Raw genomic sequence first — 19,331 nt, 5'->3', positions numbered from 1 at the left:
GAGTTGTCTCCCTTGACATATCACGTTCCTTCGATAAGGTCTGGCACCCCGCTCTGTTCACCAAACTCTCCTCCGATGGTATCCATGGAAATATCCACGCATGGCTTGCCGACTTCCTCTCTAGTCATAGTCAACGTGTGGCCCTGAATGGGTTTCTCTCATCTCCTCTTCCTGTTCAGGCTGGAGTTCCACAAGGCAGTGTTCTGGGCCCTGTGCTTTTTCTGGTCTTCATCAATGATCTCTCTGACTCTCTTGAAAATCCTCTGTATCTCTTTGCTGATGACTCTACTCTCTGTCGCTCCATTCTTCATCCCTCAGATCGGCAGTCTGCAGCCTCCTCACTCTCTGCAGACCTGGACAAAATCACAGACTGGGCAAACAAGTGGAACATGTCTTTCAATCCTGACAAATCTCACACTCTTACGATGTCTCTCCGAAAAGACCGACTGGACAACCCTCCCATCCACTTTCTGAATAATCCTCTCCAAGAAGTTCTGTCACTCAAGCTTTTGGGTCTCACTATCTGCCATGATCTTTCCTGGGAAAACCACATTTCAAATCTGGCCTCCAAAGCCAGTCGCCGACTGGGCATCCTCCGTCGTGCGAAGTCCTTCCTTGGCACACCTGAGCTCCTCACCACATACAAGGCTTTCATCCGCAGCTCAATGGAATACTGCTCTCCCCTCTGGGCTGGTGCTCCTGCCTCACACCTAGCTCGTCTTCACGCTGTTGAAACCAAAGCATTCAGAATCATTGGAATCTCCCGCGATGAAGCTAACTCCAAGGGCCTCTCACTCACTCACCGCAGGCAGGTTGGTGGTCTTTCCGTCTTCTACCGACTCCTCTCTGGCCTTGCCCCCCCAGCTCTCTCTGGGCTCTGTCCCGCAAATATTCCTACAGGTCGCACAAGATCTGCCTGCAACCCTCTTATGGTCAAACTGCCAAAATCAAGACTCTCTGCTCACCTTCACTCCTTCATTCCTCTTTTCCCCCGCCTCTGGAACAAACTCCCTCACTCTCTTCAATCCCACTCCACCCTCCAGGTCTTTAAAACAGCTGTTCACCACCATCTCTTATCTTCCCCCATCCAAAACCTTGATATTTTCTACCCCCGCTAATTTCACCCCAATTCCACTTTTTTGAAATACCAACTTCTGTCCTGGAAGTCCTTGGTGTCCTTGTGTTTTATACTTCTCCCTCCACCCCCCCCCCCCTTCCCACGCCTCCTCCCCCCAAGCTCTCTCCCTTCCACACATCTCCCTGCTCTCAAATGTTGTGTTTGTGTGCTTCCCCTTCTCTCCCCATCTTGTTTTCCGCTCCCTCTTTTTATATATTTTGTTTGTCTGGTTGATTTGTTTGTGAAGTAAATGTTAGGTCTTTCACGAGCCTCGATTCAGTATACAAAAAAAAAATAAAAAAAATTCCCATATGCTTCAGCGAAGCGACAGGTAGACTCTGCTAGCATTTTAGTAATATCGATAACTACTTGAGGACTAGTTCTGAGCTTGGGTCACATGGGCGTGACTTCAAATCAACAGGTAACTCTCACCCAATAAGTGTCGGTATGGCATCGCGCTTCAGCAATTGCCGAGGCTTGTTTCCCAGGTCGTGACCCTGTTGATTAAATACGAACGTTGACGATCTTTTTGTGGGTCAGGGACGCAAAAAACGATTTCTGTGTTTTGTGCACAAATTTCTCGACGATTTGAACAGTTAAAAGATTGGCACATCGACATATTGAACGCTGGAATAACTTGTGATGAAACAGCCGTGCAAGCCTGTCAATGAGTTATGGTTATGGACCCGTGACGTCACGCAAAGCGACGGAAGTATCTCATTTGCATAACGGAAGTTAAAATATTTTGATTTTAAAACACGATTATCCGGCTTATTATTCTCCCAAAACTTTTATTTTTGTGCTAATGGGTAAGGGATATCACCTTCGAAAACGAAATAATTTCATAATTGAGTCCCTTAAACACGTCTAGCCTCCTGGTCAGGGATACGTGAAGTCATGGCAGCAGGAAGCAAGAATTAAGCTTTCAAAAATATTCCAAAACAAAAGTCAAACCAATTTCAATTTATACTGCGAAATATTAAAAGGTAATAAAAATAAATGAGCTAATTGGTGTAAAGCCATATCGTTTTTTTCAAAACGAATTTAAACTACATTAAGTATAATCGCCAAAATGTTAACATATATAACATATGTTTTGGCACATGCGCAAATATAATTTTACATGAATATATATTTTTCCGCTTCCATTTTGGTTTTCTTATCACCGAGGACGGCTTTTCAATAATCATGCAGTGTTTATCATCCATGACAACGTAGTAAGCTATAGTGTGAACTGCATCGTCGTGCACGGTCAAAGCGATTTGTTCACGAGCTGTACTATATACATTACACAGTTATTGCCGATGAACGATTATTGTGCGTAAAATCTGAAATTAGTAATCTTCCTCACAATCGAAGGATAAAAGAGAATAATTATGAATATGACACGCTGACCTTGCCCATAGGTTGAGAAAGCGGATATTCGAGCCTGGTGACGCACAGTGGCTTCCTCGTTGGAATTCTTTCGTTTCGCGTTCCAAATCCAGCAATGTTGGGCCGTGTCGTTTATCTACGTTTCTCCAGAGGACTATCAACCTCGGCTAGAGTAAGTTTTATGATATTCTGAATGCCCTGGTGGATAAAATCAGGTTGACAGTTGTCAAAAAAGCACTGCAAGTGTAAATTAAATTCACACGATGCTTTGGTTTGTGGTTTCAATTGCTATTTATAGTATTAGATTATAAATGCAGTTAGAAACCTTATGGAAGCGGACTGCCGCGCAACTCCCCCCCCCCCCCCCCCCCTTCCTCTGGTGTGATGGGTGAGCTATCCCCACGGTCCGCAACTCCCCCCCCCCCCCCCACTTCCCCTGGTGTGATGGGTGAGCTACCCCCACGGACTGCACCCCCCTTCCCTGGTCTGATGGGTGAGCTACCCCCACGGACTGCACCCCCTTCCCCTGGTCTGATGGGTGAGCTACCCCCACGGACTGCACCCCCCTCCCCTGGTCTGCTGGGTGAGCTACCCCCACGGACTGCACCCCCTTCCCCTGGTCTGATGGGTGAGCTACCCCCACGGACTGCACCCCCTTCCCCTGGTCTGATGGGTGAGCTACCCCCACGGACTGCACCCCCCTCCCCTGGTCTGATGGGTGAGCTACCCCCACGGACTGCACCCCCTTCCCCTGGTCTGATGGGTGAGCTACCCCCACGGACTGCACCCCCCTCCCCTGGTCTGATGGGTGAGCTACCCCCACGGACTGCACCCCCCTCCCCTGGTCTGATGGGTGAGCTACCCCCACGGACTGTACCCCCCCTCCCCTGGTGTGATGAGTGAGCTCCCCCCACGAACTGCACCCCCCCTCCCCTGGTGTGATGGGTGAGCTCCCCCCACGGACCCCTCCATTCCCAGTGTGACGGGTACGCTGCACCACGGACTACCCCCTCCCGGTGTGACAGGCATGCTTTTTTTTCTCTGAGCAGATAAGGTTTTGAAATTGTAATCTTGTTTCGGTAAATCACCACCCCACCCTCTCCCTTAACTTTTCTCCAGCATGCCACCCGAGTGTCAGTGCTCGGTGCTTCTGGTGGCATCGGACAGCCATTATCGTTGCTCCTGAAACAGAGTCCTCTTATTAGCCGACTTGCCCTGTACGATATAGCGCATACGCCGGGAGTCGCTGCTGACCTGTCTCACATTGACACGCGAGCTACGGTGACTGGTAAGCATCTCACCATAACCAGTCCTTACCCACGGCCAATCAAGGGTTAACTTTTGTGTCACATGGCCTTTAAATTAGTGCTTTTTGATGCTCAATAATGCTTCAACACATATTTTAATGTCACCACAATATCCTTGAGTTACCTTTTACCTTGAGGGGAAAATGTGACTGTTAGTGTACTGATCGTGAGAGAAGGGCAAGGCTGTGTTCCTATATGTACGACTCTGGAGTAAAATGTAGTTTCTCGTCATTGACCAATACAGTGAAGGCATCAAGGTTGATGTAGTAAATCGTTAAGATGTCGTTTCGTGAAGCATTTGTTAGGTAGTATGAACTCGCCACGATAATGGGGTGAATAAATGAAGAGATGAAGATCAGGAGGGAGCATTGTGTACCATGGAGACAAATTCATGTAAATACGGCAAAGTTAAATATATTGTGTGATTAATGACCTACCTGGAGGCCAACCCCCGATCTGCAGGGAAAAATGGCCTCCAAAGGTGGTTCTGGTGGAACCAGGAAGCCTCAATTAATGTTGAAGGTGCCAATCACGGACCGAGAACTGCATTGATGGAAAAGTGAAGAAAGAGAGAATAGTCCAAGAGTTTTTGGGGAAGTAAAAAAAATCTGCTTTTTGAAAAGGTGAAGGTCGGACGTGTTTGGAAATACATGGGAAGCTTAAGAGTTCCAGAGTTTGGCAGTGGAGGGGGAGAAACAAACATCATAACAGCCCAACCTTGAGTTGCCAATGGCCACACAATAATCATGAGATGTAGTGGCTTGTCGAGTATTCCGTGGTCTCGTTAATGGCGGAGGCACACAAGCAGCTAATTCTTGGGAGCAGAAACCGAAGTAATCTATATTATAAAAACTCTGTTTGTTTGTGTGTGTTGTTATAACTTGAGAACGGATTAATGGATTTCAATAAATCAAACTATTGGGTGACCAGTGGATTCGGGTGACTCCCGGGAGTGTTTGTGCCCCCCCCCCCCGCACCAACAAAAAAAAAAGCATTTAAAAAAAAAGTTTTTTTATGGGTACATGGACACGCGTGTCAAAACTGCAAATGCCAACACGTGACGTTGGTTATCCCAGCACGGAAAGCAGGATCTCCCAGGAGTCCTTTTTTTTTTTTTTTCCTTTCCCGATAGATTAGCCATCACAGCAAAGATTGGTATTTCTGGCAGCGAAGCGACGATTCTTATATTCCAATATCTGTAGAAAAGAGAAAGAGAGCAAACTTTGTGGCATAATTTGAGCGGGTCGAGTTTTGAGGTCAGATTGGGAGAGTTGATAAGTCGGATTACTTTGGATTCAATTCTGACCAGTAAGTATGTGGAGCTAGAGCCTCCCCAGATGTGAGAGCAGCACTCTATACAAAGACGAATCGATCCTTTATATAGTTGAAGCAACTGTTGAGAGGAGAAGAATCTTCGACATCTGAACAGGATTCCCAGTTTCTTGGAGGCAGACTTAGCTATTTGCATAATGTGTGGATTCCAGGATAAATGTAATGTTAGGGTAATACCTAGTAGGTTTATTGTATCACATTATGTAATTATGGAACTTTCAAAGGAGATTGGAGAGGATTTGGTCGATTTGGGCTCGATCTTCCCAGAAAATGTCCAAATGTCGTTCCATGTGAGTGGCAGATTTGGACTGCTTGGAAGCCGACAGGATTGCTTTTAGTTCGTTTTTTCTTTGTTCGTGAATATTGACTGTCCTCTCCTTTCCCCATCTCCAAATGCCCCTTCCTTGCCCACTCAGGCCATCTGGGGCCTGAGCAGTTGGGAGATGCTTTAAAAGGGGCGGAAGTTGTGCTTATTCCAGCTGGAGTGCCACGCAAGCCAGGTACAGTGCTGAGGGTGGGCCGAATCTAATTTAATTTGGTACCTGGTTGGTAACACTGGGTTGCTGAGATAGATTTGCATTAGTGCTTTGTGTTAGGGTAAGTCTACGAGTGAGTACTAAATGGGGAAAGGGGTGGGGATCTTGCGCCTCCATTTTGTGTTGTGCAGGAATGACACGTGATGACCTGTTCAACATCAATGCTTCAATCGTTGCTTCTCTCGTCAATGCTTGTGCCGCTCACTGCCCGACCGCCATGATGTGCATAATCGCTAACCCGGTAAGTGCACTGTATACCATGCTTTGCTGTCCCCCCCCCCCCCCCCCCCCCCCACCCCCCCCCCCCCCCAATTGCGTCTGACTTGTTCTCTTCCACCAGGTTAATTCCACGGTTCCCATTGCTGCCGAGATACTCAAACGGCATGGGGTATTTGATCCTCAGCGCCTTTTTGGAGTTACTACGTTGGACGTGGTTCGTGCAAATGCCTTCATTGCTGAAATAAAGGTCAGGGTTGAGCGAACGCCATTTGTGGGTCGATATATTGGTGTTTCGTCATTGCTGAAGATGAAGTTTCAATGCCAGATTGTTTTATGCCATTCAATGGGATCGTAACGGCATCACGATACCTTCCAAGCTTTTCTTTATCGCCTTTTTGTGCACCACCCGAATCACATACCATTCCCCTTTACCTTTTACCACCACTAAGCTCTGTAATTGGTCTGTCTTCTCTCAGGGTGTGGACCCAGCACAGGTTTCAGTTCCTGTAGTTGGAGGCCATGCGGGGAAGACTATTATCCCCCTCCTCTCTCAGGTAAGGTAACTTGTGGTAACTTTGACAAAGTTACACCTTTTTATTTTACTTGTAACAGCATATTGTTACAGCTTGTAGCCGGTTGTCTTTCCTGGAGACATACAGGGTGCGTCACAAGTCGCATTACCCCCTATATGTATGCTAACAGCTGTGGGAAGCAAGAAGCTGACGTTTGAGTGTTAATCCTTTATGTTTTGCTCCAATGAAGGGTAAATGCCCAAAATGTCAGCTTCTTGCTTCTCACAGTTGTTTGCATACCTCGATCAACGTCCTGTGGATTTCATCCATTGATGATGTAATTGGTTTGCATTGTAAAGGAAGCTAACATGCCTTCCTATATGAAAATTGTGTACTTTCCTTTTATGTAAAATTTTCACAATGTACAATTGAATGGAAATCTGAAAATAGTTAAACATCTTTTTTCAGGGTTTATTGTTTGTCTTGGTTTTGTGCCCATGATCTCCTTTAATATTAACCCACGGTGCTTCCTGGTATTGGAATATTTCATTCTGCCCTTGAGGCGCAGACTATAAACAAGGTTCTGAAAGGTGTTGTGACTTGTTGGCACTTGTACAATCAGCAGTTCACAACCCAGGAATGGCTGTTTTTAATCTCTGCCTACGTGCTCGCCAAAGGCACCAAAGGGGCAAAATGGGCAGATTTTAGGCATTGAGATTTTGGGGCAAATTAGGCTGATTCTCGGCATTGAGATTTTGGGGCAAATTATGCTGATTCTGGGCATTGATGTTTTTGGGGGATAAATGGGCACATTCTAGGCATTGAGATTTTGGGGCAAATTAGGCTGATTCTAGGCATTGAGATTTTGGGGCAAATAAGCCTGATTCTCGGCATTGAGATTTTGGGGCAAATTAGCCTGATTCTCGGCATTGAGATTTTGGGGCAAATTAGGCTGATTCTCGGCATTGAGATTTTGGGGCAAATTAGGCTGATTCCTCGGCATTGAGGTTTTGGGGCAAATTAGGCTGATTCTCGGCATTGAGATTTTGGGGCAAATTAGGCTGATTCTAGGCATTGAGATTTTGGGGCAAATTAGGCTGATTCTAGGCATTGAGATTTTGGGGCAAATTAGGCTGATTCTCGGCATTGAGATTTTGGGGCAAATTAGGCTGATTCTAGGCATTGAGATTTTGGGGCAAATTAGGCTGATTCTAGGCATTGAGATTTTGGGGCAAATTAGGCTGATTCTCGGCATTGAGATTTTGGGGCAAATTAGCCTGATTCTCGGCATTGAGATTTTGGGGCAAATTAGCCTGATTCTCGGCATTGAGATTTTGGGGCAAATTAGGCTGATTCTCGGCATTGAGATTTTGGGGGCAAATTAGGCTGATTCTAGGCATTGAGATTTTGGGGGCAAATTAGCCTGATTCTCGGCATTGAGATTTTGGGGAAAATTAGGCCGATTCTCGGCATTGAGATTTTGGGGAAAATTAGGCCGATTCTCGGCATTGAGATTTTGGGGCAAATTAGGCTGATTCTAGGCATTGAGATTTTGGGGCAAATTAGGCTGATTCTCGGCATTGAGATTTTGGGGCAAATTAGGCTGATTCTAGGTATTGAGATTTTGGGGCAAATTAGGCTGATTCTCGGCATTGAGATTTTGGGGCAAATTAGGCTGATTCTAGGCATTGAGATTTTGGGGCAAATTAGGCTGATTCTCGGCATTTAGATTTTGGGGCAAATTAGCCTGATTCTCGGCATTGAGATTTTGGGGAAAATTAGGCTGATTCTCGGCATTGAGATTTTGGGGAAAATTAGGCTGATTCTAGGCATTGAGATTTTGGGGCAAATTAGGCTGATTCTAGGCATTGAGATTTTGGGGCAAATTAGGCTGATTCTAGGCATTGAGATTTTGGGGCAAAATGCTTGTTCGTTTCGTTGTCGACTTGAAAGGTAAATCAAGACGAGTCATTATAACGTGAACGTGGATTGTTTGATTGTTGCCTTTTTCCATCACAATGCCCCTTTTCTTGCATTCTTCTGACTTCCCTTTTCGTCCCCTTTTTCACTTTCATTAGGCGAAACCCCACGTTGATCTTCCCAAAGATAAAATGGAGCAACTGATTTCTCGGATACAGGAAGCTGGGACGGAGGTGGTAAAGGCCAAAGCTGGCAGCGGTGAGGGGACACTGGTTGTGTGATGAAGGAATTTAATTTGTGGTTGATTTGAAATCTGGTTTGGGGATGTGGTTGGGTGGTTAGTGAAACGGATAGGTAACTTGAATTAATACATTAAGGTTTAGTTCCTGGGATTTATATAAATGATTGGAAACTTTTTGAGGGTTTATGTTGGGCTGAGTTGCTACTTCATTGTTTAATATCCCAAGGTAATAGTTTGATTCTTCACTTGTGACCTTTTTTTTTTTTTTTCAGGTTCTGCAACCCTCTCGATGGCTTACGCCGGAGCTCATTTCGCATTCTCCCTTCTGTGTGCGATGGCGGGAGAAAGTGGAATAAAGGAATGCTCATTTGTGAGCTCGACCATTACCAACCTTCCTTTCTTTTCTTCCCCTGTTCAACTCGGGGTAAGTTGTATCACCAGCAACGAATAACGTAAAGGTAACCACATGTGAACTTGGTACAACCCAGAGCATCATTTATCATTTGCATTGGGAATTGATTTAAAACGAGCGTTACGCCTCGGTCCCCCGTCGGTGAAATGTGAGTTGACAAAGTGGAAGACGCAAGGCGGCCATCTTGGATTTTGACGTGGCGACCCAATTTTCAATATCGTTCTTCCTTATGCGTAGATACACCCACACACCAGATTAGAAGTTGGTAGTTCATTTATTTTCCAAGATATTCCGCTCAAGGTTCACCGGACGCACACACGGACGGAGGGGAAAAGCCATCGTCCCCCTTTTGCTCCGCGGTGCGACGGGGGACAAAGCCCCCCAAAAACATCGAAATCCTCAGTTATAAAAGATTAATTTTTCTTTCTTTCTGATTTTCATGAAGTTGAGTTGCGTGTTTGTGCTGGTAAGCGTTGGCAGTTCGATGTCAGTGTCACCGATTCATTTTCAGAAACACGGAGTACAGAAGGTGGAAGGCTTGGGAAAGTTGACGGCACAAGAAGAGAAAATGGTTGAAGAAGCAAAAGGAGAGCTTGCGGGTTCCATCAGCAAAGGGGAGAAATTTGCAGCTAGCTTTGAGTGTTAAATGTTTTTCAGACTGCACCTGTGCTCTTGTTGCATCACTTCTGCATGCACACTTCCCCATCCTGAGTAATGAAGAATTCCTTTTGGGCTGTTCTCACCAAGCACAAACCTGTGGTTATTGGGTAATGTGGAAAAAGATGGTTTGTTTGATTAATTGGCAAAACCTGAAAGTGAAACTCAAAAGTTTGCTCTATTCAACTGAGGGCATCACCCATTCCTGAACAGATAGGTGAGGCTATTTTAATCTGTTTGTGAATGTACAGATCTACTGGAATCTATATGTCTTAGTAAGGCTATCATGTTAAAATGTTCAGTCTTGTTTACATCTGAACTTTGTCCCTCATCTGAGATGTATACGAGTCGTCATCTGGTGACTTTGCCAAATCATGTTCGGAGAGCATCGTTGAGTTTGAACCTTTGGTTGTGACTATGGAAATACAAGTTCTGGCTGTAGATGCTTTACTATACTTGGTCATGAATAAAGCTTTGCAACTGCACTGTATAATTCGGATTTATATTTCATGTACTTTGTTACATGTTGAAGGTACAATTTGTCGTAAAGGAACACCAGGATTATTAAAATATATCTTAAAAATATCCCCTCCAAAATATCCCCTTAAAAATATCCATCTCCTATAGTGCCTTTTTTCTACATTCCCTAAACTCTCCTGCACTCCATCCTCCATCCAGCGTCCTTAAACGTATTTTTAACTCGAAGGTCACAAGAAACTCATTTTGTAATAAATGTTCGTTTCCCATAAATCGTACACTTTCTAAAATCCAATCTCACCCCTCCCCTCCAAATCTTCCCCATCACCCCTCCCCTCCAAATCTTCCCCATCACCCATCCCTTTCAAATCTCCCCCCTTGCCCCCTCCCTCCTAAACTACCCCCTCACCCCTCCCCGCCAAGACGCCCCCTCGCCCCTCCCCTCCTAGACTCCTGCCTCACCCCTCCCCTCCAAATCTCCCCCATATCCCATCCCTTTCAAATCCCTCCCCTTGTCCCTTCCCTCCCAAACTCCCCCCTCACCCCTCCCCTTCAAATCTCCCCACCCTCATTGCTTCTCAATTTCCCCCCGCTCACTCCCCCTCCTCAAAGCGTCCTCCCCGCTTCTTCCCCCTTCAAACTCTCACCTCCATCTCCCCCAACCTTCTGCCTCGCTCTTCCCCCTCCTCAAATAACACCTCATTGTGGCTCACCCAATCACCATCAAACCTTTTGTCCGCCCCATCCTTCCCTTTCTCCGAGCTATTCTGAAATCTCTGACACACCTTCAACAGCTCTCCCTACCTCTTCCACCTCTTCCACATCTTACCCTACCCCTCCTCCCCCCTGTTCTGTATCTGATGCTCCCCCTTCCTCTTCATTAACGGTATGGACCTCAAACATCCGGGGCCTTCGTTCAAACTTAACTGATCTCTCCATACAGGTTGCTTCTGTCAAACCAGACGTGATCTGCTTAACAGAAACTTTCCTCCTTTATGATGTCTCTGATTCCATAGTATCTCTCCCGGGCTACTCCCTCCTCCGGTATGATAGACCTGAGCCTCGTCCTGGAGGCGGGGTTGCTATCTTTATCAAAAACTCTCTTCCTCACTCGCCCTGCACTGCACTCTCTCCACCTCACCCCCAGGAATACCTCTGGCTACGGCTTCCCCTTCGCTCCCACCTCTTGTTCATATGTGTGTTGTACCGTCCACCAAACAGTGATGACTCCATCTACATCTCGCTGTCTGATGATATGGACCAACTTCTATCTACTCATCCCAACTCTCTTCCTCATATGTGGTGATTTCAACTGTCATCATGCCAGTTGGCTGGGTGTGGGTACCTCTCTCACCAGCCATGGCTCCTCAGCAAAGGACTTCTGCGACTCACTGGGACTGACACAATCTGTCAATTTCCCGACCCGGATCTCAGTCAACGGAACATCTTCTCTTCTGGACTTGGTTATGACTAACTTCCCTGAAAATGTCTGCTGCTCTTCTTCTGCTCCGATCGGATCATCTGATCATGTCCTTGTTAAAGTGGACATCTCTCTGACCATCCTCAGGGAGCCTGCTCAGCGTCGACGAGTCTGGCATTTCACTCAGGCCAACTGGCACGGTCTTCAAGCAGCCATCAATCATCTGGACTGGTCTCCCATCTCTACCACCTCTGACATCAACTCATCCTGGGAATTCTTCCAAAGTAAATTGCTCTCTCTCATGCACAGATTTATCCCATCTCGTCTTCAGTTGTCATACCCTTCCTCCCGTCCATGGTACACGGAATCTTGTGGTGAGGCTGTTGCCCAGAAACAACTTGCCTTCGTCTCCTGGAAAGCAAATCCAACGGAAGGAAATCTCATTTCCTTTCACAAAGCCCGAAACAAGTGTGTGTCCACCCTCAGGAGAGCCAGGAAACAATATCTCTCCGTTCTCAAGACCGAACTCTCTTATCTGTCTCCCTCTTCCAAATCCTGGTGGCGTCTGGTCAAATCCGTTTCTGGTGTTTGTTCCCCCTCCATCCCCTCCCTTACCTCAAACGGCTACACAGCTGACTCCGCACGTGAAAAAGCTGAATGCCTCAACTCTGTGTTTGCCTCTAAATCTTGTGTCCCAAACCCATCCCTCTCTGTACCCACCATACCCAGTCGTACCCTGCTGCTCCTGGACTCCGTGTCCTTTCCTCCTGACAAGGTGGAAAAGTTTCTGTCAACCCTCGACTCTGATTCTGCAACTGGACCCGACGGCATCAGCCCACGGGTCCTAAAATCCTGCTCTGCTGCTCTATCTCACCCTCTCTCTGTTCTCTTCACCCTCTCTTTTGCTCAAGGTCAACTGCCATCTGCTTGGAAATCAGCCAACATCACCGCTTTGCACAAAAAAGGTGCAAAAACAGATCCTAGCAACTACAGACCAATCAGCCTTCTCCCAATTATCAGCAAAGTCATGGAATCCATCATTGCTTCTGATATGAAATCTTTCCTCTTCTCCAATGGCTTGATCTCTGATCATCAATTTGGTTTCAGACCAGGTCACTCTACTCTGGACATGCTGCTTCTGCTGTCTCAACAATGGATGGAGGTCCTCAATGCCAAACAGGAAATTAGAGCTGTCTCCCTCGACATATCACGTGCCTTTGACACGGTCTGGCACCCCGCTCTGCTCACCAAACTCTCCTCCTTTGGTATCCATGGAAATCTCCACGCATGGCTGGCGGACTTCCTCTCTAGTCGTCGTCAACGTGTGGCCCTGAATGGGTTTCTCTCATCTCCTCTTCCTGTTCAGGCTGGAGTTCCCCAAGGCAGTGTTCTGGGCCCCGTGCTTTTTCTGGTCTTCATCAATGATCTCTCTGACTCTCTCGAAAATCCTCTCTATCTCTTTGCTGATGACTCCACTCTCTGCCGCTCCATTCCTCTTCCCTCAGATCGGCAGTCTGCTGCCTCCTCACTCTCTGAAGACCTGGACAAAATCACAGACTGGTCAAACAAGTGGAACATGTCTTTCAATCCTGACAAATCTCACACTCTTACTATGTCTCTCCGAAAAGATCGACTGGACAACCCTCCCATCTACTTTCTCAACAATCCTCTCCAAGAAGTTCTGTCGCTCAAGATTTTGGGTCTCACTATCTGCCATGATCTTTCTTGGGAAAACCACATTTCCAAGCTGGCCTCCAAAGCCAGTCGCCGACTGGGCATCCTCCGTCGTGCGAAGTCCTTCCTCGGCACACCTGAGCTCCTCACCACATACAAGGCTTTCATCCGCAGCTCAATGGAATACTGTTCTCCCCTATGGGCCGGTGCTCCTGCCTCACACCTAGCTCGGCTTCACGCTGTTGAAACCAAAGCTTTCAGAATTATTGGAATCTCCCGCGATGAAGCTATCTCTGAGGGCCTTTCACTCACTCACCGCAGGCAGGTAGGTGGTCTTTGTCTTCTACCGACTCCTCTCCGGCCTTGCACCGCCAGCTCTCTCTGTGCTCTGTCCCCCAAATATTCCTACAGGTCGCACAAGATCTGCCAGCAACCCTCTGATGGTTAAACTGCCGAAATCTCGGCTCTCCGCTCACCTTCACTCTTTCATTCCTCTTTTCTCCCGCCTCTGGAACAAACTCCCTCACTCCCTTCAATCCCACTCCTCCCTCCAGGTCTTTAAAACAGCTGTTCACCACCATCTCTTATCTTCCCCCATCCAAAACCTTGATCTTTTCTACCCCCGCTAATTCACCCCAGATCCACCTTGTTTGAAATTCCAACTTCTTTCCTGGAAGTCCTGGCAGTGTCCATATGTTTTATACCTCTCCCACTGCCCCCTTCCCACGCCCCCCCCCCCCCAAAGCCCTCGCCCTCTCTCAGATCTCTCGATTGTCTCCATGTCTCTCGGTCCCTGCTCTCAAATGTTGTGTTGTGTCCTTCCCCCTCTCTCCCCATCTTGTCTACCGCTCCCTATGTTATATGTTTTATGTGTCGGTTTGTCTTTCTGTGTGATTAATGTTCGCTCTTTCACGAGCCTCGATCTTGTATACAAAAAAAATAAAAATAAAAATAATGTCAACATTGCAGCAATGTGCTAAAAAAATTCCTGAAATCATTTTTAACTCAACTGGACGATCACATACTGAACCCTCTGGCGTCCGTCTGTCATCGTCATCTGTCGTCTGGCAACTTTTCGACGTTAACACTCCAGCGTCCACAAATATCAACCGATTCTGATCAAACTTGACATGCAGCATCCTTACCCCAAGGACCAGGTTGGTATTACATTTCAGCCCGATCCGTTGAAAAATGGCGGACTTAGGCGACCATTTTGTTTTTGGTCATGAAAACGACGTTAACACTCTAGCGTCCACAAATATTAACAGATTTTGATCAAATTTAGAATGTTTAACCCTTACCACACAAGGTAGGTTGCTATTGCATTCCAACCCGATCTGTCAAAATGGCCGCCATATTGTTTTCAGCTCAAACAACGTTAAGACGTTGACATTAAGACTCACTTCTGCGAATGCGCAAGATTGGTCGTCACGTCTCTTCAAAGCTGTCCCCGCGCGCACGCTTGTCGAAGTTAAGTAATTTTTCACAATGGTGTTTTTGTCGAATCTGTATCTTTCTTTCGGTGTATGTACCTATTGGGGTGACTTTAATAGGTTTCTCGGTGTTGGTTTTTCATACCTGTGTACAGAATCGTCGTTTTTTTCGTATCGTGTATTCTGAGGCCTAGTGTAGTACTAGTAGGCTACCGTGTCAGCCCTTGGCTTGAGGCTTTTTTTTTGTCTCAGCGGTTCTTCGATCGCGCTGCAAATTACTTTCGGTCTCTGTTTTTCACTGTCTTTTCACCCCATACTTCCTTGTTTTAAAATCTCAAAAAAAAAACCCCAAAAAATATTTTCCTTCTCTGTTCTTATCCGTTTGTTCGTTCTTATTTGTTCGTTCGTTCTTCGACCATGTTGTTCGTGATCACGTTGTTAAAAAATGTTTCATCTGTCCCCTGAAGAACTTTATTTTGTCATATTCTATAACACCTTTTTCTTCTTCTTCTATAAAAGGATGCTTTCGACTTGCTCACCAAATCTATTCTTTCCAAAAAAAAATTCCATCTCTTACAGTGCATCTTTCATTCATTCCCTAAACTCTCCAGAACTCAACCATCCTTCAGCGTCCTTAAACGTATTTTTGACTCGAATGTCTCAAGAAACTCATTTTGCAATAAATGTTCGTTTCACATTAATCGTACACTTTTCAAAATCCAATCTCACCCCTTCCCTCCAAATCTTCCCCATCACCCAACTTTTTCAAATCTTCCCCCTTGCCCCTCCCCCCCAAATCTTCCCCATCACCCATCCCTTTCAAATCTCCCCCCCTGCCCCTTCCCTCCTAAACTCCCCCCACACCCCTCTCCTCCGAGACTCTCCCTCACTCCCCTCCTAGACTCCCCTCTCACCCCTCCTCCTCAAAGCGTCCTCCCCGCTTCTTCCCCCTTCCAACTTCTTCTCCCTCAACCTTCTGCCTCACTCTTCCCCCTCCTCAAATAACACCTCACTGCGCCTCACCCAATCACCATCAAACCTTTTGTCTGCCCCATTCTTCCCTTTCTCCAAGCTATTCTGTAATCTCTGACACACCTTCAACAGCTCTCCCTACCTCTTCCTCCTCTTCCACATCTTACCCTACCGCTCCCCCCCCCCCCTGTTCTGTATCCGATGCTCCCCCTTCCTCTTCCTCATCAACAGTATGGACCTCAAACATCCGGGGCCTTCGCTCAAACTTAACTGATCTCTCCATACAGGTTGCTTCTGACAAACCAGACGTGATCTGCTTAACAGAAATTTTCCTCCTTCATGACGTCTCTGATTCCTTGGTATCTTTCCCAGGTTACTCCCTCCTCCGGTATAATAGACCTGAGCCTCGTCCTGGAGGTGGGGTTGCTATCTTTATAAAAAAAACTCTTCCTCACTCGCCCTGCACTGCCCTCTCCACCTCACCCCCAGGAATACCTTTGGCTACGGCTTCCCCTTCGCTCCCACCTTTTGTTCATATGTGTGTTGTACCGTCCACCAAACAGTGATGACCATCTACATCTCGCTGTCTGATAATATGGACCAACTTCTATCTACCCATCCCAACTCTCTCTTCCTCATATGTGGTGATTTTAACTGTCACCATGCCAGTTGGCTGGGGGTGGGTACCTCTCTCACCAGCCATGGCTCTTCAGCAAAGGACTTCTGTGACTCACTGGGACTGACACAATCTGTCAATTTCCCAACCTGGATCTGTCAACGGAGCATCTTCTCTTCTGGACTTGGTTATGACTAACTTCCCTGAAAATGTCTGCTGCTCTTCTTCTGCTCCAATCGGCTCTTCTGATCATGTGCTTGTTAAAGTGGACATCTCTCTGACCATTCTCAGAGCATCCTCAGCGTCGACAAGTCTGGCATTTCACTCAGGCCAACTGGCACGGTCTTCAAGCAGCCATCAATCATCTGGACTGGTCTCCCATCTCTACTGCCTCTGACATCAACTCATCCTGGGAATTCTTCCAAAGTAAATTCCTCTCTCTCATGCACAGATTTATCCCATCTCGTCTTCAGTTGTCATACCCTTCCTCCCGTCCATGGTACACGGAATCTTGTGGTGAGGCTATTGCCCAGAAACAACTTGCTTTCGTCTCCTGGAAAGCAAATCCAACGGAAGGAAATCTCATTTCCTTTCACAAAGCCCGAAACAAGTGTGTGTCCACCCTCAGGAGAGCCAGGAAACAATATCTCTCCGTTCTCAGGACCGAACTCTTATCTGTCTCCCTCTTCCAAATCCTGGTGGCGTCTGGTCAAATCTGTTTCTGGTGTTTGTTCCCCCTCCATCCCCTCCCTCACCTCAAATGGCCACACGGCGGACTCCGCACGTGAAAAAGCTGAATGCCTCAACACTGTGTTTGCCTCTAAATCCTGTGTCCCAAACCCATCCCTCTCTGTACCCACCGTACCCAGTCGCTCCTGGACTCTGTGTCCTTTCCTCCTGACAAGGTGGAAAAGTTTGTCAACCCTCGACTCTGATTCTGCAACTGGACCTGACGGCATCAGCCCACGGGTCCTAAAATAAAATCATGTTCTTCCGCTCTTTCACTCCCTCTCTCTGTTCTCTTCACCCTCTCTTTTGCTCAAGGTCATCTTCCATCTGCTTGGAAATCTGCCAACATCACCGCTTTGCACAAAAACAGATCCCAGCAACGACAGACCAATCAGCCTTCTCCCAATTATCAGCAAAGTCATGGAATCCATCATTGCTTCAGATATGAAATCTTTCCTCTTCTCCAATGGCTTGATCTCTGATCATCAATTTGGTTTCAGACCTGGACACTCCACTCTGGACATGCTGCTTCTGCTTTCTCAACAATGGATGGAGGTCCTCAATGCCAAACAGGAAATTAGAGCAGTCTCCCTTGACATATCACGTGCCTTCGATACGGTCTGGCACCTCGCTCTGCTCACCAAACTCTCCTCTTTTGGTATCCATGGAAATCTCCACGCATGGCTGGCGGACTTCCTCTCTAGTCGTAGTCAACGTGTGGCCCTGAATGGGTTTCTCTCATCTCCTCTTGCTGTTCAGGCTCGAGTTCCCCAAGGCAGTGTTCTGGGCCCTGTGCTTTTTCTGGTCTTCATCAATGATCTCTGACTCTCTTGAAAATCCTCTCTATCTCTTTGGTGACGACTCCACTCTCTGTCGCTCCATTCTTCATCCCTCAGATCGGCATTCTGCAGCCTCCTCACTCTCTGCAGACCTTGACAAAATCAGACTGGGCAAACAAGTGGAACATGTCTTTCAATCCTGACAAATCTCACACTCTTACGATGTCTCTCCGAAAAGACCGACTGGACAACCCTCCCATCCACTTTCTGAATAATCCTCTCCAAGAAGTTCTGTCACTCAAGCTTTTGGGTCTCACTATCTGCCATGATCTTTCCTGGGAAAACCACATTTCAAATCTGCCCTCCAAAGCCAGCCTCCACTGGGCATCCTCCGTCGTGTGAAGTCCTTCCTTGGCACACCTGAGCTCCTCACCACATACAAGGCTTTCATCCGCAGCTCAATGGAATACTGCTCTCCCCTCTGGGCTGGTGCTCCTGCCTCACACCTAGCTCGCCTTCACGCTGTTGAAACCAAAGCATTCAGAATCATTGGAATCTCCCGCGATGAAGCTAACTCCAAGGGCCTCTCACTCACCGCAGGCAGGTTGGTGGTCTTTCCGTCTTCTACCGACTCCTCTCTGGCCTTGCCCCCCCCCCCCCCCAGCTCTCTCTGGGCTCTGTCCCGCAAATATTCCTACAGGTCGCACAAGATCTGCCTGCAACCCTCTTATGGTTAAACTACCAAAATCAAGACTCTCTGCTCACCTTCACTCCTCTTTTCTCCCACTGCTGGAACAAACTCCCTCACTCTCTTCAATCCCACTCCACCCTCCAAGTCTTTAAAACAGCTGTTCACCACCATCTCTTATCTTCCCCCATCCAAAACCTTGATCTTTTCTACCCCTGCTAATTTCACCCCAATTCCACTTTTTTGAAATACCAACTTCTGTCCAGGACGTCCTTGGTGTCCTTGTTTTTTACTTCTCCCTCCCCCCCCCCTTCCCATGCCTCCTCCCCCCGGGCCCTCTCCCTTCCACACATCTCCCTGCTCTCGGATGTTGTGTTTGTGTGCTTCCCCTTCTCTCCCCATCTTGTCTTCCGTTCCCTCTTTTTGGGTATTTTGTTTGTCTGGTTGATTTGTTTGTGAAGTAAATGTTAGCTCTTTCACGAGCCTCGATTCAGTATACAAAAAAACAAACAAACAAAAAAAACCCACAAATATTTATGGATTTTGATCAAACTTGGTGTGTGAGACTCTTACCACACAAGGTGGTAGGTTGCTTGTATCAATTGTAAAACAAGGACAAGTATAAGGATACAAGGACCTTAAAATTATTACACAAGGTTGTTGGCTTTTCATTTGTCAAATCTAGTACAGACAACTGACTTACTTTAAAGTTGTCCAGTCAGTTCAGTTGAGTTCTGCTTCCCTGGAAGCTCTAGTTTGTGTAAATATTTCAAGAAAAGTATATAAGAACTTTGCTCGTAAATGACAGCGTTCTGACCAATCAGCTTGACCCCCAATCTGAGGAAGTCTTCCGTCATAAGCTTCGTATCACCGATGACAAACCAGAGTTATCAAGTGTGGTTTATCCTGTTATTTT

General features: G+C 46.8%; 1 protein-coding gene across 1 annotated transcript; it reads left to right on the top strand.

The window, feature by feature from the left end:
* Window positions 1-2,323: 2,323 nt before the first annotated feature.
* On the top strand, window positions 2,324-10,112 carry MDH2 (malate dehydrogenase 2). Its single transcript, XM_068124207.2, has 9 exons — window positions 2,324-2,663; window positions 3,611-3,779; window positions 5,547-5,630; window positions 5,798-5,907; window positions 6,007-6,132; window positions 6,362-6,439; window positions 8,476-8,575; window positions 8,831-8,982; window positions 9,482-10,112. Exons 1-9 carry the CDS (start codon window positions 2,607-2,609, stop codon window positions 9,614-9,616), a joined length of 1,011 nt encoding a protein of 336 aa, XP_067980308.2. The 5' UTR covers window positions 2,324-2,606; the 3' UTR covers window positions 9,617-10,112.
* Window positions 10,113-19,331: the final 9,219 nt, after the last annotated feature.

Source organism: Myxine glutinosa, chromosome 8 (genome assembly GCF_964187855.1).
Source record: "Myxine glutinosa chromosome 8, kmMyxGlut1.1, whole genome shotgun sequence".
NCBI lineage: Eukaryota > Metazoa > Chordata > Myxini > Myxiniformes > Myxinidae > Myxine > Myxine glutinosa.
The sequence above is the reverse complement of the archived record's forward strand: the minus strand, read 5'-3'. Positions and strand labels throughout refer to the sequence as shown.

Bases quoted from the DNA above. Each gene is read 5' to 3' on its own strand.
- MDH2 (XM_068124207.2), top strand. From the start codon at position 2,607: ATGTTGGGCCGTGTCGTTTATCTACGTTTCTCCAGAGGACTATCAACC. The intron at 3,780-5,546 runs GTAAGCATCTCA...TTGCCCACTCAG, and splicing joins CACGCGAGCTACGGTGACTG to GCCATCTGGGGCCTGAGCAG. The intron at 8,983-9,481 runs GTAAGTTGTATC...ATTCATTTTCAG, and splicing joins CTTCCCCTGTTCAACTCGGG to AAACACGGAGTACAGAAGGT.